This window comes from Corythoichthys intestinalis, chromosome 16 (assembly GCF_030265065.1).
Source record: "Corythoichthys intestinalis isolate RoL2023-P3 chromosome 16, ASM3026506v1, whole genome shotgun sequence".
Taxonomy (NCBI): domain Eukaryota; kingdom Metazoa; phylum Chordata; class Actinopteri; order Syngnathiformes; family Syngnathidae; genus Corythoichthys; species Corythoichthys intestinalis.
Genome location: NC_080410.1, coordinates 33,233,215 through 33,255,525, shown reverse-complemented (window position 1 = coordinate 33,255,525; position 22,311 = coordinate 33,233,215). Strand labels below are relative to the sequence as shown.

At 37.7% G+C, this 22,311-nt stretch overlaps 1 protein-coding gene across 3 annotated transcripts in view; it reads right to left on the bottom strand.

Moving 5' to 3' along the window:
• Positions 1-41: 41 nt before the first annotated feature.
• hdac5 (histone deacetylase 5) overlaps positions 42-22,311 on the bottom strand; it is an 85,736-nt gene continuing 63,466 nt past the window's right edge. For 2 of the 3 annotated variants that reach the window (XM_057860971.1, XM_057860972.1), the window contains 11 exons: positions 21,627-21,676; positions 21,444-21,551; positions 20,613-20,668; positions 20,398-20,485; positions 20,089-20,208; positions 17,345-17,442; positions 15,566-15,684; positions 15,290-15,423; positions 10,895-10,976; positions 10,613-10,793; positions 43-5,152 (listed from right to left, as the gene is read on the bottom strand). In XM_057860971.1, the coding sequence (XP_057716954.1) occupies positions 5,113-5,152; positions 10,613-10,793; positions 10,895-10,976; positions 15,290-15,423; positions 15,566-15,684; positions 17,345-17,442; positions 20,089-20,208; positions 20,398-20,485; positions 20,613-20,668; positions 21,444-21,551; positions 21,627-21,676 (1,076 nt within the window). In that variant the 3' untranslated portion in view covers positions 43-5,112. Of the gene's footprint in view, positions 5,153-10,612; positions 10,794-10,894; positions 10,977-15,289; positions 15,424-15,565; positions 15,685-17,344; positions 17,443-20,088; positions 20,209-20,397; positions 20,486-20,612; positions 20,669-21,443; positions 21,552-21,626; positions 21,677-22,311 lie in introns of all 3 variants that reach the window. The other variant, XM_057860970.1, reaches the window with a different exon arrangement.

Sequence of the window (22,311 nt, the reverse complement as noted above, 5' to 3'; positions counted from 1 at the left end):
GTTATCATCATAATAGAATAAACTGCCAAATATGATCAAGAGTGAGTAAAACACAACCTGCAGTCAGTGAATTTGCTTTATTATGTTTGCAGACAAGTTTAACAACAGGCCCACTTAGAAAAAAAACAACAACAGAGAAACAGATATTCAGGATCAACATCACAACTTTACAGTGAAGAATTTTGAAAAAAAAAAAGGGCTTCAACCAAATGTCCACAAAGCCCCCGACTGAACATGAGTGCCAATCATCACAAGAGTCAGCGTCCCTTTGAAACAAAAGGAAATTCATTTGTCTCGTCAATCGTCATCAATAATATAGTCACAGTAATTGCTTGGATAGCTCGTATTGCACATGTGTACACAAATTTGCACGTTATATACACGTGAGTAGACGCTGGAAAATATTATCTGTTTGATTTTGAATCAACAAGAAGGACAAAAGGAATGTGCTTGTGATCAGTTCCGAATAAACAAGATTCGGAGGTTTTCGGTCACGAGCTTGACGAGAGAAAAAAAAAAGAGGAAGGACATCCCGGCTCCTGAAATACAAGGAGGTCCCACTGATACGACTTTTCTCAAGAATATACAAGTACGGTACTCCCAACCCGCCACCACATGTTAGCAAGACATACATGTACACCACAGTATCAAACATAGATAAGAAAAGAGAGGATTAAGTCATGAGCATACGTGTTTTTATGTGTATTCAAAAGCTGCGGACACGCTTGGTCTCCCCTAACGTCGAATCAACTCTTAAATATACACCGTCTCTGCAAACTGTGCTTTTACAGCAAGTGGCCTCGGGGACAGCAACACATGACCATTTTTGCGTGGGTACAATATTGACATCATAGCAGTTGATGGGGGCAATCTGTTCCACAAGGCACTCATTGGTTGCCCTCTTTGCGTTAAAACTAACATGTGTGCGTGTGTGTGTGTGGGCGGTATCTCCATTTTTATTGCAGATATGTAAATGATTTGCTACGACGGAGTATGAGGACCAAATAAGAAAGATTAAAAAATAGGACTACGAGAATAAAGTCATAATAATATAATAAAGCAATTCGTTGTAACACCACAAGAAAAAAGTTGGAATATTACGAGACAAAAGTTGTAATTTTCTGAGGTTAAAGTGGTTTATTACAAGATTGAAGTCATAATATTGTGAGATTAAAGACGTTATACAGGTAGTCCACGGGTTACGAACGAGTTCCATTCCGACGCTTTTGACGTAACCCGATTTACAGTGATCCCTTGTTTTTTTCTTTTTTTGGTGTTCAATGTATTTATTAAGACTTAGCATTGGAAAAAGATACATGTAAGACATGTTTTTTCGTTTTTTCCCCCCTCAAAGTGTAATTTAAAAATAACTTTTACGTGTATATATTTTAATAAATAGCTTTTAAGCACTTAAAATGTAATAAATATGATAAGTTCTAAACATGTCACTGTCCCACCGAATTATTTTTAAAACAGTGCTAAAGTAGAAAAATGCCTGTCTTTATTAAATGCTTCATCGAGTGAGTCCACTCAAATCCGCTCAAACTGCTCACTTACACACAATGAGTTGCCACAGCAACTGTTTAACAAGTTAAACGATGATTGACGCATGCCGCGCTTTGAAGTTTCGGCTTCCAAGCGTCTCTGGCAAGAACAAAGCTTACCGTCTGTCAATCATTGTTAACTTTAATAAGCAGTGTGATATTGTATAATTATCTCATGAGGCTGTACTTTAGAATCGGTTTCACAAATAAAGAAATCCTTAATCTTTTGGCACATCCACATCAAATTATAATCAATATAAGGATTTGCACAAATACTTTGTCGTAGCTCCCAATTTATTTAATGATTTTAACAGAGGCGGTTGAGAGGTCTGGGAGCTACATTAGCGATCCATATTGCGTATTGTAATATAACTTTAATCTCGTAATATTACAATTGTAATTGCAATTTTACAAGAAATAGTTGTTACATCACGCCTTTAAACCAGTAATATTGCAATTTTTTTCTCAGTACTACAATGTATGACTTTATTCTTATATTTTTTTTCTTTGTTTGGCCCCAATACTCCATCATAATTTGGAATAATCAAAATCTTTGGAAATTTTCATGCTGCAACAATGGGGAATTTTGAAAATGCCAACAGGGAAAAAGAAAGTTGGACATATGCATTCAAAATCTTAGAAAAATCTGATCATGTTACAGTTTAGGACAAGAATCTGTATCTATCTGATTGAGAGTTATGTTGTTTAGGCTATATTTATCTTAATAACTGTTAATATGTTACATTAACATGACTATTTAGCCTGCTATTCTGTTTTAAAGTTATTACCATAATGTATAATGTTTGCTCTTGGTCTCTGATCAAATAAAATCTGCTAAAAAATACAATTTACACTCCAGTGTGACTTATGGTTTTTTTTCCTTTTCATTGTGCATTTTTTGGCTGGTGCGATTTATACTCAGGTGTGACTTTTAGTCTGAAAATTAGGTAGTTTTGTAATAAGAAAAGGTACTTTGCCATTTTTAAAAGTAGGAGGGAAAAAAAGTGTTTCATTGCATGTTGACCAACGTTGGTTTAACTTGGTGGCTGCTTCGGAATCATTTTTACCGTTCATCTATTGTGAATTCGACCCTTTTCAGCTGTTAGTTGCTGTTTTGTGCTCAGGCCAAAAATATGCATTATATCAAATTATTGCTTAGGCTCCATCTTGTCGCTTCTAATGGATTGTTTAAGTGAGGGGAGGAGCTTCATTTAAAATAGGGGTGTCCAAACTTTCATTAAACAGGATTGGAATTGGGTAAGTACTAACTCATTGGCTGCCATTGACCATGATAGATGTCCAATCCATTTTGACAGAAAGGAACTGGGTGTCTATCACCATCAATGGCAGTGAAATATAATCGCTAAATGCCAACCTTTCCAGTTGAAGTGGATTGATATCTAAAACTGTCAATAATAGTGTGAGAGTTCAGCGGTGCAAGCAACAAAATAATCCAGAGATACAATAGATAGGACAAAGAGAAAATGTCCAGTGACAGCAAAAAAAGTCCAGTAAGTCACAACCAAGATAGCTCAAATTGGATTATTTTTTTTTAAAATTGAAGTTTATGTAAAAATAGATACTGAAATTCTACAGTTTTCTACATTGATTTACTTGTCAGGTTTTGACCCCTGATCTAATGGAGACGCACTGCGTGACTAGCGCCATCAACTGTTGAAGCTGAGATGTGCAACAGAGCGTAGGCTGAACTCAAGCTTCTTGTGCAGGCCATATTCTCTGAATTTATCATAATTTGCAGCGGGCTGATAAAAACTGGGTAGCGGGCCGTAGTTTGGACACCCCTGATTTAAGCCATCATCTTGTCTGATAGAAAAAAAAGTGCTTTGCTGCTATATTGGGCCATCTACAGGAAATTACAAACATTTACAACTGGGCGTCAATTACTGCAATTTTAAAGGACTCAAACAGCAGGGGAACATATGATGCATTATGTAGACAACCCTCTTCATCAATAACGTAATAACAATAATAAGAAAAAAAATAATCACTTAGCATCTTCGATCAGAATGAGTTTGCATTGATCTTAAAGGGAGATGCAAAACGATGCATAATAACAAAAGATAAAAATCTAGGTAGAAGTTGGAATTTTGGGAGTTTTTAGAAAATTTATGCCACTGCCGGACATTACCAACTTTGCACTGATGACCCTACCTGTCCACATGTAGTCCAGGCTTGGTCCTACCAGAGGAGCCAGAGCCTGCTGTCCACCTCATTTGACAGCAACATCAACATGTGATTAAACAGGTGTAAAAAATATCATCGTATAATATTCACGTAACCACTCTGATAAAACATTGTTTTATCGAAATATACACAAATATGTCTCATGGCGGGTGACGAATTAAAAGGTAAAACCATCACAAAGCTGCCGAAATTTCTCATTCTTTTACATTGTATTTGTATGAATGTATATTTTTCCTTTAATTGTCACCCGTTTTTACATGTTCAGTTGATTAGACACACCTAAATAAAGCTAGCGCATTAGATTATAACAGCCCTCAATGAATCCTCTTGTCAAGCGGATTGCAGGCTTTTCAGTGTTTAGTGAATTCATCAATTTCACTGCTTGCTCTCTAACTTGTGGTGCTGTTACTCAACTACACGAATGTGTGTGTGTACACACACAGGTATACATAATTATTTTTCTTGTATTTATAAAAACAGCAAAAGTTTTGTATGCTCTTTACATAGAAGTATATACAGATTTAGAAAAATGACTGACACTGTGATGCAACCGTGGGCAACAAGACAGGACGCATTATTACACCAGTACAAAAAAAAACTGAATAAAAAAGAGGGATGGCGGTGGTCATGTGCCACAATCCCACCGTTGAACAAGAGAAAACGAGACGGTGATTTCAAGTGACACACGGTATATTTTCAAGAATAAATAAAGCATCTTAAAGCTGGCTGGACAACCTCATCCCCCGTTTCTAAATGTGTTTCCACAGCCTGTCCCTCTTCCTCTCTAAAATACATACAAGTAACAAATTAAGGCAACCAGATGAGAAGAAAACGACGAGAAAATGAAGTGACCATGAAACAACAGCTTGTATGTGTGTGCGCATCGCTGTGTTTGTTCAGTCCTTATTGGCTGCTTGGTTTGAGGTGCTGCGGTGGTGGCTGTTTATTGTTTCTGATTGGACGTGTCCTTATTGTGTGTGTGTGCGTACGTGGACAAAAAGGCACCTAGTTCGTTCTCATCCTCTGATCAACTTCCTGCTCCGTCAGCGGAGAGCTGAGCTGTCCAACTGTCACTCACAGATGTGACTATGTGACAAAAGAAGTGGTGCTGGGTGCAGTTTGTAAGGAGAGACGAGGGAGAGTCAACGTGACACAGCCCTCCTCGGGTTACCGTGGAGACGCTTACAATTTGCCCGCTCCTCCGATGGAGGGGACAGACTTTGTGCACGCTTCCTCCACCATTCCAGGTCATCCACAACATTTCCACTCAGTGCGAATGTGTATGTGTACCTATACACAATCCATAGGAAGGTCGAGTTGGTGCCAGGAGAAGGTCAAGGTAACATCTCTGTGTGCGTCCCCCTTATAAAACTAGCTCCTCTTCCATTGGCTCCTCTGTAGACCTGAACAGGAAGACGCATTAATGACATTTCTGACAAGGTGGAGCGCTCTACTCCACCAAGAAAGCGGTTTGAACCTTTATTTAATATCAGGCTAAATGTGCATGTATTAGGACATTGTTTTTCAACAACTGTGCCATGGCCAGAGGTGGGTAGAGTAGCCAAATATTTTACTCAAGTAAGAGTAGCGTAACTTCCAAATAATATTACTTAAGTAAAAGTAGTCATCCAAAAAATGTTCTCAAGTACAAGTCATGATTGCACTTCCCATCATGCATTTGGGTTGAATGGCTGCAGTATCATTTACTGAAAGCTCAACAAATAAACTAGATGGCAATATTTAGTCACAATATACAAAGTCACATTTATCCTTTAAGAAATACAAGTCTTTCTATCCGTGGATCCCTCTCACAGAAAGAATGTTAATAATGTAAATGCCATCTTGAGGATTTATTGTCATAATAAACAAATACAGTACTTATGGACTGTATGTTGAATGTATATATTCGTCCGAGTTTTATTTTTTTCTTAATGCATTGCCAAAATGTACAGAATATGATTGGAAAAATTATCGGGAATGATTGGAATTGAATCGGGAGCAAAAAAAAAAAGCAATTGGATCGGGAAATATCGGGATCGGCAGATACTCAAACTAAAACGATCGGGACCGGATCGGGAGCAAAAAAACATGATCAGAACAACCCTAATTGTAAGTACTTACTATGTTTCGTTTTTTTATTAACAATGGGATTTTTTTCTCAGCACAAATTTATATGAACTGTTATTATATTGTTATATATAACCTATTACATAATCACATTAAGTCAAAGAAATACTGCATCATTGAATTCCGATGAGAGAAAAAAATACATAAATTAAGCATCATTCATCCAAAGAGCATGAGTGCCCTCTAGTGGAGAAAAACATATTTCCTATTATGAAACTAAAAGAATTATATCCCTGGTTTTGTGTGGTCAATCGGTGCCAAATAAAAATTGGGAGAGAGTCATGTTGACAGCCACGCTCTATGTCAGATACTTATTTTTTTACGGTGCTTTAAAGACACTACTTCATTGAACAGAATGACATGATCATAGAACGTTAAAGTGCTTGTGACACGAAAAAGCATGTTTATTTCATAATACACGCGGTATTTTATGCTCCTGAATGATATGAACCGCTTGGATGTGTGTGGAAGCGATCGTTATATTTATTTAGTTTTTTGAATCCCGCGCCAGGAAAATGAGTGACTTCCGGCTTCGGTCTCGCATTGAGGAGGAGGGCGCTGTGACGTGTACGGTAGAAGACGTCCTCTTCACGCTACAGTGTACTGTTGTGTATGAGGACGAAGGATTCAGCTGATTTTGCGGATTAATACTTTTATTTTTTGCATCACGCCAGCCAAACGGCTGCAGAAAAATCATTCTGTATGCGGGAGAGGCGTATGCGCCTTTTTGGAGTTTCAAAAGGTTCCCATTCACCGTGGATATTTACTGTGGGACCATTGGACTTACAAGGAAGTGAGTAAACATCTTGTTTTGTATTATGTCAAATACAAATACAGTGATTACAAAGTAAACACTATAAAATTCCTTTAAATAAAGGACTACTTACGTTTGATCATTGATAGGCATGTAAAAAGCTATCCTCACGCTCATTAGCAGTTAGCTGTTAGCACGTTAGCTACACAACACAACAATTCCAGCCACCCTCCTCCAGGGAACGAACTGTAAATTGCTCTCCGCCGGGCGGTTTGCCAATCCGCAAAGAAACTCGACAACCGGGTCGTCATGTCAAATAATCCAGGCTAGTTATGTGTGATTTTCCACTTCGAAGACTTTGAAACATCCCTCGGTTCGGGTTAGCATGTCGGCTAGCTGTCACTCCTTCTGGTCTGTTTACATTCTCCGAAGCCGGAGAAGGGAAATGACATATGTCCGATTTAGGTGTCATAAAATATCGTTCGGCAGGTGTGACAGTAAAGGTAAAGTCGACTGTTTTGACCATTATGGAGTAATTTTGCCATGTCGTCTTGAATAAATGGATTTTTATTATTTTATATTCCATTTAGCACAAGTTATTTGTCATGACCATGCCATTTATTTAGCAATTGGGCAAAGTACTTGGGTAAAAAGAATATCCTGTAAAAATATTGAAGTAAAGAGACAGAAACAATGACATTTTGCCGCTCTCTTCGTCGCGTTTTCCTCATTGTGAATAGTTCCCCCTCGACGGGCTGACTGGTCCTTCTCAAGCCATTTATATAGCTATTGGGGAAAAATACTTGGATAAAAAGAATATCCTGTAAAAATATTGAAGTAAAGAGACAGAAACAATGACATTTTGCCGCTCTCTTCGTCGCGTTTTCCTCATTGTGAATAGTTCCCCCTCGACGGGCTGACTGGTCCTTCTCAAGCCATTTATATAGCTATTGGGGAAAATACTTGGATAAAAAGAATATCCTGTAAAAATATTGGGAGTAGAGAGACTGAAACAATGACATTTTGCAGCTCTCTTCGTCTCGTTTTCCTCGTTCTGAACAATTCCCCTTCAATGGGCTGAATAGTAAAACCGATGAGCCTAGTCTACCGCTGACGTCATCCACCTGTTGGGGACGCTAAAGCCCTATAATTGTAGGCGTGGCTAACCGGCAGATTAAAAGACTAATTTCTCGTCATCTGCGCTTTGCTAAATTGTTGTATATAGTCGAATCGTCTCAAAATATGATTCTAATTCACATAATAATGCCATTTAAGACTTTTTTTCTGGTGTCGTATGCTCTTTAAGCTTGAGTCTGATTGGTGTAATGTAGTCTTGGATTATTGTGTGACGTCTCATTGGTGAAAATAGTAGAGCCATTGCTGGCATCATTCCTGGCAAAAAAAAGTTAAAATCTAATATGAAGAACAAGTAACAACTAGTGTAGCCCAAAGTAGCGGCGTAAGAGTAATGTTTCACAAATCTACTCAAGTAAAAGTAAAAAGTATTGCTTTGTAAAACTACTCTTAAAAGTACATTTTTCTCAAAAAGTTACTTAAGTAAATGTAACGAAGTAAATGTAACGCATTACTACTCACCGCTGGCCCTGGCACACTACTGTACCGTGTCTGGCATGCAATGGAAAATCATCCACTTTCATCTAATTGGTGTAAAAATGTTTTTAGAAATTGAACCCTTTTCTGAGTGTCTTTGCTGTCCAATGGTCTGTAATTATGCAATAATACCCTTCTATTGTCAATAGGTGTCAATACTAAGTAACTAATTACTTTGTTTAGTAATGTGGATGAGGTAAGAGTGGCATTTGGGCTAGCGGCTAGCTTGCGAAACTAACAGTGACAGCGATGGGAACTTTTTTTTTTTTTTAAAGGAAAGATGCTAACATAGAATTGGACACTGAACGAATCTAATTGAATGGTGATCAAAAAGAACCAAAGACTGTTTCCTCTTTAAGATTCACTGGTGTGAGGCAACAAGAAAAATGTCATTGGTGTTTACACTGGACTATAAAGAAGAACTGGACATAGCTGGATTAATTTTCATTGGGGATGCAGTGCAGCCCAAAGTGCCCTAAAATTCATAGGAAGTTATCTGAAATCAACAGGAAGTGACCTCAAATTAATTGACAGCTACATGATATCAAGTGGATATGACGCAGAACTGCCTCAAAATCCATAGAAAGTGACGCAAAATCTAAAGTTGACGACCTACAATAGCCCCAAAATCAACATAATGTCACGGGTACTCTTCCACTGTAAGTGCTAATAGCTACACTGAGCCATCACATCCTAATTAACCGCTCAAGTGCTAATGTTGGTGAAAAAAGCCTTTTGGAACAAAACCACATTTTCAGACACATTTCAGGTGAAACCTTTTGGCATCGATTTTTCTTAGCATCTTAAATCATAATAATAATACAACATTTGATTTACTCTATATAGCACTTTTCATGATACCCAAAGAAGCTTAAATAAACACAAACAGTACATAATATAGCCTGAGATGGCAAGGCATATTTTCCTGACAGATAAGGGTCTACTTAAACCAAATAAGGCAAAATGGCACATTTTGTATGTTCTCACAAACTGGATTCCAGTAAAATTCACTGCACTGGTAGCTTCGTGGATTCTACAAGTAAAAGCAAAATACCGACTGGCATTTTATGTTATAGTTAGGGTTGCCAACTGTCCCCTGAAAACGGAATCGTCTGGTATTCAGAAAAAAAAGTACGCATCCCTTATTGAGCTTTCAAGAGACACTCTTTGTCCCTTAATATCATCAAACTTGAAAATATTGTCTTATTTGTAGAATGAACGAATACTGGTATGGTGCTTTAGAAGAACATCCAGAGAAAGTCATTCCCTCGCCTATCCTGCTGTTTGACCAATGAGCTGACAGGACAATGACAATTCGAAATCCCACTCATCTCATTGGTCGAAGTACCGTCACTAACGGAAGACAACAAAAGAGTGTGGGAGATGAGACGTTGAGTTAAGCGAGAGTAAAAAGCATGTTCAAAATGATGATCATATGTTTTCTTGTTCTTCTCTGTGTACTCCATTTTTACTAATCGTATTATATTTTTGTGTTCTGTCAAATTCATTATATTTGGAGTGATCATTTATGAAAATGTTATTGCTTAGGGTACTTTGAACGCACCTAAATTGTAAATTAAAAAAAAAAGTTTGTTTGTTTGCACCTTTCAACAAAAGGTATTAAAACACAGCCAAAAACACACCCACACACTCAGGACCTTAAGTGTTAAATTACACAATTTCAAATTGAGCAGGACAGATTTAATGCTAGTATATTTTGTGTTGATAAAACATTGCTGATAAAAATGTTTTTCCATGTGCTTGTATAACTCAAATATGTACATAATTCAGCTTTGAGTAAGTTTTGAGTAAAATTATTATAAAATTACAATGATAATGAAAAAAAAATCTCTTTTCACATACAAAAAAATAATTAAAGGGTGATGGTCATAATGCCAGCCGGCTGGCTCTACCAATGAGGTGTCCCTTATTTTTCTTCTCAGAGCCTATCCCTAGATAACGACGAGCAGGAGACAGGGTATACCCTGAACTAAATGCCAGCTAGTCACAGGACACGTAGAGACAAACAACCATTTACCCACACACTCACACCTATGGACGATTTGGAGTGTTCAATCAGCCTACCATGCATGTTTTTGGGATGTGGGAGGAAGCCAGAGTACCTACAGAAAACCCACGCAGGCACGGGTAGAACATGGAGACTCCACACAGGGAGACCAGAGCTGGGATTACACCAACAATCTCAGAACTGTGTGGCGGACGTGCTAACCGCTCTATTTATTCAATATCTTGATCTCCAGCTTAAGGTTCTGATACCATCTTTCCTGGGATAACTTGAGCATACTAATTGAACAACTTCTGCTACTTCTACATCTTACTGGTGAGGACAGAGAGCATATACCATACTGACCTGCTGGCGTCAGCGATGTCGGTGGTCGAGCTTGACTGCTCTACATCAACACTCAAAGAGGCCATGGCACTAACTGTGTCTGCCTCGTCCTTCTCTGATTGAACCTGCGCTCCCACTGGGCTGTCCAGTCGCGAGTGGCTGCCCGTTGGAGACAAAGTCTGGAGGCAAGGCCAGTGTTTACCTAAGAGTCATAGAAACATAAACAATGTGAGAGGAAGACATGTCGTGGCTTCTAGAGAGTGAGATATAGAGAGTGTGTGGCGCGTGTGTGTGTTGACTCACTCTGGATTTCGATCACTCTTTCTAGAGAAGCGCAGGCTTTTGGACATGGCTTCTCTTGAGGCCACTGAAATGCTGAGTCACTCTGTGAAGGTCATATAAATATGCTTGTAATTCACATTAACTATGTGTGCTTATCTGACTCTTAACAAAATAACAATGAAAAGTCCAAGTGGCTCGGGCAGACATGTTGTCACACTTTTTACATGCTTATGCATTTCTTGGAACCAACACATCATGTAGACTGCTGGCCAAAAGTATTGGCACCCCTGCAATTCTGTCAGCTATTGCTCAATTTCTCCCAGAAAATGATTGCAATTACAAATGCTTTGGTAGTAATATCATATATATGTACATATATATATATATATATATATATATATATATATATACAGTGGTACCTCTACATACGAATTTAATTCGTTCCAGGACCTTGTTTGTAAGTCGAAATGGTCGTATGTCGAGCAGGATTTTCCCATAGGAATACATTATAATTCCATTAATTCGTTCCAAAGCCTAAAAACATACACTAAATTCTTAATAAATACTGCTGGCACTGTTACAAATGGCAATTAAACATAGAAAAACAAATAAGTTATAAATAAATAAGTCAGAATAATATAATAATAAGAAGAATAATTAATAATTATTCCTGTAAATAATGTAACGAATTGGATTCTAATATGGCGGACACTTTTTACTGTCCCTGAACGCACCGCGAAGCTGACGTCATAGTGAGATAGGTCGGTGCGGTAGAGATAATACTTTCGTTTTCTTGAGAGCAGTCAACTGCTTAAGACAATGGGCGTTTTGTGTTGGATAAGTTCTTAAATAAATGATAAAAACGTGACGAAGCTGGCGATTTCCTTGGCAATGTTACCACAATAATAATTGTCACCTTAACTTATAAATAGTGGCGAACGGTGGTCGGAAGAGGACCATGGAGCTGTATTGTTGAGCCAGTTCAGGGACGCGCACCCCAAGCTCATATTTTTCTATAACTTGCATCTTCATTTCAAAGGTAAGCATTACTTTTTTCCTTGTTTCTCCAACTGTATCAACTTTTTTTGAAAACTGTGTTGATTTCTCACACAAGAAAATCCACCGTGCGTTCGTTTGCAGTGCTGTCATGTTGTCGTATTTCGAGCAACTCGTCGGATGTAGAAACAAATGGCGGCTCAAATTTTACGTCGGATGTCGAAAAGATCGTGTGTCGAAGTGATCGTATGTAGAGGTACCACTGTATATATATATATGTACATATATATATATATATATATATATATATATTACACACACATATATATGATATGATAAATATCTTGAGCAATTGAGCAATATCTGACAGAATTGCAGGGGTGCCAATACTTTTATACTACTACTAATACTTTATCTATATCTATATATATATAAATTAGTGCTGTCAAACGATTAACATTTTTAATCGAGTTAATTACAGCTTAAAAATTAATTAATCGTAATTAATCGCAATTCAAACCATCTATAAAATATGCCATATTTTTCTGTAAATTATATATATATTCTGTAAAATAAATTGTTGGAATGGAAAGATAAGACACAAGATGGATATATACATTCAACATACGGTACATAAGGACTGTAATGGGCATTTCACTCTACTGTCATTTAAATCTGTCTATGCTGTCCTCACTCCGAAGCGTCTACTTTTTCCAAAGCTAGACAGCTAGTGAACGACGCCTTAATAATCAGACCTCCTCCTTTTCCATCTGATTTATTAATAAAATGGCCTCAAACCATTGTCCTCTTTAGACCGTCGTAAAACTACAAAAAAAAGTACACAAGCATTGCATTAGCAACAACGTTAGCTTAGCACGCTATACAGGTTCACTAAACATAAACAAAAAGCGTCTCATACAAAAAATTTAACATTTCGCTTACAAACATAATATGTACATTCTTTACAACAACCATACTTACAGACAAATCTTGTCCAAGGATCATATAAGGACAACATCACAACGTAGGCGTCAGCCTGAGACGTCGTGCAGCCATACTGAACTGGCAAGAAAACAATAAACCATGTCGCAAAGCGACCACAAGAGTTCGCTGTTACACAGCACAAAAAGCCTTGCTGTCAAACTTACCAAAAGGCAGAATACTGTCTGAGCGGGACATGTGCGTTAATTGCGTCAAATATTTTAACGTGATGAATTTAAAAAAATTAATTACCGCCCGTTAACGCGCTAATTTTGACAGCCCTAATATATATATATACACATATATATATATATATATATATATATATATATATATATATATATATATATATATATATATATATATATATATACACACACACACACATATATATATATATATATATATATATATATATAACACATATATATACATATATATATATATATATAATATTTATTTTGCTTGCAATGAAAAAACACAAAAGGGAATGGGAAAAAAAAAAATCATTATTATTTTACTCAAAACTCCAAAAATGGGCCGGACAAAAGTATTGGCACCCTTTGAAAAATCATGTGATGCTTCTCTAATGTGTGTAATTAACAGCACCTGTTACTTACCTGTGGCACATAACAGGCAATAAATAAATCACACTTGCAGCCAGTCCAAATGTATTAAAGTTTACTCAACCTCTGTCCTGTGTCCTTGTGTGTACCACATTGAGCATGGAGAAAAGAAAGAAGACCAAAGAACTGTCTGATGACTTGAGAAGCAAAATTGTGAGGAAGCATGGGCAATCTCAAGGCAAATAATCGCCATCTCCAAATCCATCTCCAAAGACCTGAATGTTCCTGTGTCTAATGTGCGCATTGTCATGAATGAGTGTAAAGCCCATGGCCCATTTTTGGAGTTGTGTAAAATGATAATGATTTTTTTTCATTCTCTTTTGTGTTTTTTCATTGCAAGCAAAATAAATGAAGATATTACTACCAAAGCATTTATAATTGCAATCATTTCCTGGGAGAAATTAAGCATTATCTGACAGAATTGCAGGGGTGCCAGTACTTTTGGCCAGCAGTGTATACAGAAAAATACGGTATATAACAGATGAAAGACCAAAGTCTCAGTGTATATTTTGCATTCATGTTATTTTCATGTCTTGTGCTAGTGCAGCTTTAACCCTTTCAGAGACAGTAGTGACTACAGTGGACATCTATTCAAGAGCTGACACTTTATAGGGTAAGTGAAGATTTTTGGTAATTTAAAAAAAAAAGTAATTTTACAAGTTGCTACATTTGACAAGAGATGAATATATCAGTGTATGCCACTGCTTGTGAAAGGTGTTCACATTATTGCATTTTGTCCACTTCCAAAACACCAGGATTTAGACAATACATTGAAAACAGCAAATTTATTTAAAAGCTCTTGCCTACACGTTCATATTTTGAGACGGTATACAATTTTTTAGGTAAATATGTTTACCCAGAAATAACCATTTCAATTAATACCCTTTTTCACCTAAATTCCTTGCATTTTCGGCCAGATATTGTATCTCAAAAACTATAGCCAATTGACAGTTTTGACCTTATTTTTCTTTTTTAGTGACGCAAATAATTTAGTAGTCGCTTATGTTTTTATATTTAGTTTTTATCTAGGAAGCATTTTTTTGTAAACCAGTGTTATTACTGTAATTTTCATACTATAAGACACACCTGACAATAAGCCACCACATTTGACACGAAAACGGTATTTAGTCATAGATACGCTGCACCGCCAATGAATTAAATGAGTGCATTTGCTTGGGCCAGTGCATGGAAATGGGACACAGACCTAATTTGACACGATACAATTTAACTTGATGTACATAGAACTTGATTAATTAAGTCAAACCACTTAAAATTGATAGTCTGTCGTAATCATCATTATACTGGGTTTAATACATATAAATATAGCCAATACTGTAAAACCACTAACATTTTTCCCTATTTAATCATTAGCCGACAGCGCCCTCTTGTGGCTGGTTGATTAATGTTTACCCGATGGTCGATCAATAAAACACTTTCAAATATGTAAAATCCTTTTTTTAACATTAACATTTTCAACATTATATAAGTACCCCCTGAGTGTAAGTCGCATACTTGACCAAAGAAGGGGAAAAAAAGTGTGACTTATAGTCTGAGAATTAGGGAAACAATGTTGCCTGCTTATCTCCAAAGAAAAACTTTTGTGGGCCATAACAGCAAATCTTAAGTTAATTTTTTTGTTAGGGTTTGCTTAGACGAGCAATAACAAAACATAAAAAAGAAAAAATATCACACAACTAAAGGCTAATGCAGAGTTGTAATGTCAGTGGCAGAGCAAGAATAAATTCACCTCATTATACGACATTGCACAATCATCCTGATTTTGCAGCAATATAAGATATGCAGACTCGCTTACCGGGTCTCCAAGGAGTGCAGAGACGCAAGCTTCTGATGCATCACAGATGGCAGTAAGGTCATGACCACCCTCTAATGCCATAACAACGCGCCCACCAGCCAGACCCATCAAGAGCTGGGTTAGCAGACCGAAACCTGCCATGACATAGCAGTCACCCAAACACACATTAATGCATGTGTATACAGAACAGAATAGTTTTTAACTAGAGTCTTCAGAATGACAGACTTTTTACAACTGAAAACAGACTGTTGCCATGCTAACTGATTTGGCACTCACATTTGGCAGACACTATGTAACCACCTAGAGGAGACTGATGACCCTCCACCGCGTCGAAGCCTGCAGACACCAGAATGACGTCTGGACTGAACTGCTGAGCAATAGGCATCACCACACTCCTGCACAAAACATGTATTTGAAGATTCGAACAGGGTTAGTAAGTCGTAAATTGGGCCCCATCACATTATTTTCAGAGAATCAGAATCAGGTAAAAGCGATCGGTTTTAAAAATTAATCATATTAACTCATTGGTTGCCATTCATGGCGACAGACGTCCAATCCAATCGGCGGTGAATGAGTTAAGGGCTAGAAGCAAAAAAATAATCCAGAGGTATAAGGATATTGCAAAAATATAATCATTATAAAAGTTAATGTAAAACAAAACGTCAACATAATTTTTTGCAGCCTTATTTTGTCCTGTACAACTGATTTGTAAAACATTTAAAAAAGCAAAAGCTTAAAATCGAGTTGTACTCAGTATAGTAACAATAAAGGCTTTCTATTCTATTCTAAAAGAGGGGATGTGATTTTTTTTTTGCTTCATTGAAACTACTGTCGTACTTAATAATAAACAGGGGTGCACATATTTTTTTTGCCCAGGTTCTCAGAGGACGACATGGAGATGTGACTTGGTCCTCATTGCGCTTGAGAGCCGACCCGCCTGATGCGATAAAATTATGACAAGCTTTACTTAGAGCCAGTTACCTTTAATTAATTATATTAACAATTAATGCTTGATTATATCAACTGGCACAACAAAATTGCCATTACTTTGAAGTGAAATGTAAAGAAATAAACATAAAAGCACTAATTCAAAATAAAGGGCATTTTGCGGCTCCCACATTAACTTCAAGCCTTTGTAAAAGTGGGATGTCCTCCTCATAAGAGCTCATTGAACGTGCATGTTTTGTGAAATGCGAGCAAAAACATGTTTGTCAGTGCATGGCGCTGTTATTCATTAACTTTATTCCGCCACTTGTCCATAAGGCGAGTGGGGTCCTGTCTGACATCGATAGTTTGCTTAATTGCCACATGCTCCTGAAATTCTTTGACCCTACATAAAATGCGCTGCTCTTATCAGCGACATTGGGATTCTCACGGCAAATTTTGTACCACATTTCCGTGCGAGCATCATTTGCTTCTAGCCATGGTACCTCCTGCAGCCACTTTTCAGCAAAAGTCCTTTTTTTCGGTAGCTCCAGTGACATCTCTGTCGTCTGTCTGTCTGTCTTTTGACGGGGGTGAGGGAACACGGAAATAATTACTCAGTGGGGCCTGCCTCTTTAACATTTTGAGAAGTGATTTTCTCTTGTCCGCCGCGAATACAGTGGTCAGCCATCGGTACGCAAAAGCGTATGGAAGCCGTTGAGGGCCAGCGCGTTTGTCTACGTCCAGTACGCATGCGCGCATGCAGACCACTTATGTGCACCCCTGATAATAAACCTTTTATATGGCTATTATGATGGCATGGTTTTATTCAAATGGGGGGGGGGCATTTGCATGTAATTTTTTCCTCGTCCTAATACATTTCCGATGTATTGGATTGGGACTTGACATCATAATCAGGAGACTTGGACTCCCATGGAAAAATATGTAATCGATATGTACCAGAGAGTTTTCTTCACGCTGTTCAAAATGTGGCAATAACCTGAATATGTATTGGTTGCATTGGAATGACACACCTGAATATTTAATTTTTATGGCATCTCCAGCCTAGCAGCTATATTGCAACTTGTACACAGTCATATAAACTCATTTCCAAGTGGCAGTTGCATTTACCTGAAGGCAGTGAGGTACTCAACATCACCCAAAGGGGGCTCTACTCCTCCTGTCCATGCTATGTTCACATTGAAGCCCACACCTGCACCAGATCCCACCTGAGGAAATGGGAGAGTAATTAGTCCATTGACAATTTATGTGTCTAGTTGAGTTAAAAGCTGGTCTATGCCAAACAAACGGTGTGAAATGCTTAATATTTGAGTCAAATATTTTGTATTATTTATGGGTTTTTGCTTAGTTTTTTAAATGCTATTTTTATACCGTGACGTCGCCATCGTAACGCGGAAGTAGGACGTGGGAAGTATAGACACACCCTCGCATACAATCGATGTTATTTCTGTTTGTTTTCTCCGGTAATCTTTCAAAAAAGAACATGCCGATCAAACACTACTGCTATGGAACTTGTAGAAACGACTCTCGACATTACGACATATGAAGGATGTTTTCTTCATACGCTTCCCGAAAACAAAAACTCGGGAGGAAAAAATGTGAAGAATGGATCAACTTGCGCGGACGTCCAAAAGGCCAGTTTAATGCCAGCAAGGTGAAGTCATTCAAACATTTTGTTGGGGGCCATGGTCCTACAGAGGACGAAAAGGTAAGCCATTTTGACATTTTTACTTATTTTTTAGCGTGGCGTTTTGCCATGCTGCTTCTGTCTGACAATAAATGACCTGAAAAAAATTAAAATGGTATCTGACTGCTACTGATACCTTTTCTGTTATAAAAAAACAACTTTAGTGGGGGGGGGGGGGGGGGGGTAAGTGCAAATAAATTATAGATTAAAGATTTGTTATTCATGAAAAAATTAAAAGAGTTCCTTGGCTGTCACTGAGTAGCATTTGCGATCGCTACACAAAAATAGCAATGTAAATTTCCCCCAAGAACAGTCAGAGACATAAAGGAACCAGTGGATATAATATATAAGAAAGATAGGGCATATGGTGTTAAAGGATACATTTTTGAAACAGGAGAATGTCATTGTCAGCGGCGTAAGGCAATGCACACAAGAAAAAGGTGTCTATAAAAAAGCTAACTCTGGATCAGGTCGGCTCTTTTTCCTGTTTTTTCAGCCCTCGACACTCAAGCCATCTCTTTAACTGAACAATTGTATGTTCTTCCAAATATTTACCAGGAAATCTGGCACCAGGGACAGAATTTCAGACAGATTTGGTAGGTTTAGCTCAGTAAACATCTCGCTCTTACACTATTTCCATTCATTTACTATTAGGGATAAACGGGAGGTTGACCCGCCTAGCGACAATTGCTAACGTCATGAATATTAATGAGCAAAAGTGTTTCCAAAGTAATTTTAAGCCATTCTTCAGTTAAAAATAATACCCTCTAACTCTTTTAGAGATGATAGTAGTGGAAATAAACATCTTAATTGAATCTCTAAAACTGTCCCAAAATGCTCAAAAGAAAGAATGTTGAGGTCTGGCGATTGTGCCGGCCATACGAGATGCTCAACTTCATTAGAATGTTCCTCATGCCAATCTTTAACAATTATGTTCAATGATTATGATGCCAAAATGTTAGGTGTAGGGTTGTTCCGATCATGTTTTTTTGCTCCCGATCCGATCGTTTTAGTTTGAGTATCTGCCGATCCCGATATTTCCCGATCAGATTGCTTTTTTTTTTGCTCCCGATTCAATTCCAATCATTCCCGATAATTTTTCCCGATTATATACATTTTGGCAATGCATTAAGAAAAAATTGAACAAAACTCGGACGAATATATACATTCAACATACAGTACATAAGTACTGTATTTGTTTATTATGACAATAAATCCTCAAGATGGCATTTACATTATTAACATTCTTTCTGTGAGAGGGATCCACGGATAGAAAGACTTGTGACTTTGTATATTGTGACTAAATATTGCCATCTAGTGTATTTGTTGAGCTTTCATTAAATGATACTGTAGCCATGCCCAAATGCATGATGGGAAGTGGAACCATGACTGTGTGTAGTGCTACCAATTGATATATCTTCTCTGTGTTGGGAAATAACATAAGGTGTTAAGAAAAAAATCAATTGCTACCTTGCTTCCCCACATTGCTTCCCATGATATTTCTAATTGTAGGGAGAGGGATTGTAAGGCTTTAGCCAATTAAATAAACGCTCCAAAGGCTGCCAAAATTCACTCTACTCTTTATATGCTGCCTTTTATCTCTCTACATAGGTAAAACGGCGCCATTACAGATTGAGCGCGACAATGCGTGAGTGGGTCGTGCAGCACATGCATTAATTGCGTTAAATATTTTAACGTAATACATTTTTTTAAAAAAATAATTACCGCCGTTATCGGGATAAATTTGATAACCCTATCTTAAGCCTAAACTAAAGACTCTGGATAAGTGTAACATATTATGTCTGTAACGTTAAATACAATTAGAAAAGGATTTAATTGAAAAATATATACAATATATTAAAAAAAGGCATGGCCGATATTTTTTTGCTGATTCCGATACTTTGAAAATGACGTGATCGGACCCGATCGATCGACATCTCTAGTTAGGTGTTTCCATTATTTTGTCCAACCCCTGTATATTCAACTGAATTGGGATCTTGGTCTTAGGCTTACTATGTAAATGCAGCAATTACCTCGGGAATACAGCAACATCTTTTTTTATCCTCTACAATGAGCCTGTTTTCACTTAAAATGGATCGCACACAGAGAATAATGAAATTAAAGTCTGTGTTTCAAAGATGATGGGAATCCAAATTCATTCATTTACCTCCTCAGGTGCTCCGCTGCCAGGAAAAAAGTTGCCGTCATCGTAGCGATGGAGGGAGATGTAGAGGACATTGGGGTCACTGTAGAAGGCCTGCTGCGTGCCGTTGCCATGGTGAATGTCCTGCAGTGAGAGGTTACAGTGGCATTCAAGAGAAAGCATCATTGTTACGAAACACAGCGTTTCCTAAACAATTTATGCAGGAAATTTGGAGGCGCTTCCGCAGCGCACACTGTTGAATAAGTAAGATTTAAAAACAACTGAATGATTAATGTTATGCTAGTACATGTATGAGAATGTGAATTCACTAACCCAGTCCACAATGAGGATCTTTCCCACTCCCAGTTTCTGCTGGAGTAGCTTGGCAGTGATGGCTACTGAATTGAAGAAACAAAACCCCCTATTTTCACACACATATAAGGAGAATGAAACAACAGATTTAAAATATATGTATATATCTTCAAGTAAATAGCAAATTTGTCTAATGCTTAAAAGTATTGTATTTGAAAATTGATGCATGTACAAACATGGCAGTGGATTCTTCTGCATGATGTCCTGGCGGACGCACTACTGCGAATCCATTCTGGTACAGAAATAGAAAAACAGTAAAGGAGAGGTCAGAATAAAAGGTACTGTAGAAGGCGCATTTTTTCACAATTGACTATACTATTATAATCAGGTGCAACTTACTGTATTTTAATGTTAATAATAAAATATAAAAATAATACATCTGAAATGCTATGCTGCCTGGCCATGGAGTAAACATTACCCTTCAACCAGCTGCGAGAGGGTGCTCTTGACTTGTGATGAAGAAGCCAAGAAATTGTAGTGCTCTTACAGTATTGACTATCATTCTGACTGTTTTGACATGTGCTCAGAAAGAGGTTAAGCTATACAAGGTAGCTTTGGAGACCAGCTGGATGACAGCAAAATTGTTGAGTAAAAGTCGATGTGCATGCTAGGAAAGTTGAAGGAAGCTGATGAAGTGGCCATTTTGGTCCTGCAATGTAGTAGTTTGACAAGCTAAAGGGTGCTTATGTTAGCATTGACAGTAGCTCTGTTATTTGTTACTGCCACAATGCTGTGGTTTTGGTAACTAGGAAATTACCTTAAACTGCTCTTTTATTTCTGAAGTAATATTAGTGACTACGTTTGAGCTACTCAGCGACAAATTTCGGACAACATACGGTAATTCTTCCACCCCAAATTTGACTTGTAGTACAATACGACTTATCTGTTTTTTGTCTGTCTGATGGATTGTTGAAAAATGTGACTATTCCAGAGCGACTTATAGTCCTGAAATTGCGGTAATTCAATTTTTGGAAAACAGTGTACGTGTGTACATTGGTGTATGTTACCTTCAGTTCCCCTGCTGCAACTCTGAAGGCCAGTTCAATAACAGAGCCCACTGCCATGCGGACAGCTGCAGATGAGTGCATCTCATTCCACACAGTGTCACTGTCTACCTGCAGAGGGCAGCAAAGCACAAGTTTTTAAAGTAGAACAAATGAGCAAGTAAAGATTTAGAGACAAACATTTACCCCTATTCCTCCACACGGAAGAACAGCATACATCTTCTGACTGATTGGACCTGAAACAGAACGTTTCCAAGAACAACCTTAACTTCATCACTGCAGTCAAAATTAAATTTAAATATAGTGATGCCTTGAGATACGAGTGAACCAACCCATGAGTTCTTGGAGACGTGAACTGTTTTTGGCAGTTTCAATCTGTTTGATGCGACTACTAAAAGGATAATTACTTATTTGTGTGTTTAAGGCAATTACATACTGCTAAATGCTTTGTCTTAACCCTCTCAGGGACCGTGGTCACTACAGCGGACATCAATTCAAAAGTTATCATTAGCTTAACTCATTCACTGCCAACCCAGGTCACAGAGTATGTGTTGTGGTGGTAAAATTACTTGGTGGAATGGATCTTGCCCCTGGGCCTTGAGTTTGAACCCAGTGGTTTAGATCAATTTTAACCAATACCGCAAAACACCAAAGATGAGCTAACTAATAAATAATTAATATCTCGTTTATGGAATTAGAGTTCAATAATTCACTTCTCTTTTCATCTATCTCTGCAGGCAGCCATTCTGTCCAATATCACTAGCGGATTATTGGCTTTTCCGTTAATTTGAGAGGGGAAAGATGATCTGAAATGCGAGGGTTTTGAATTGCCAGCATGAGGGAACAAATTACATTTTTATCTCAAAGCACT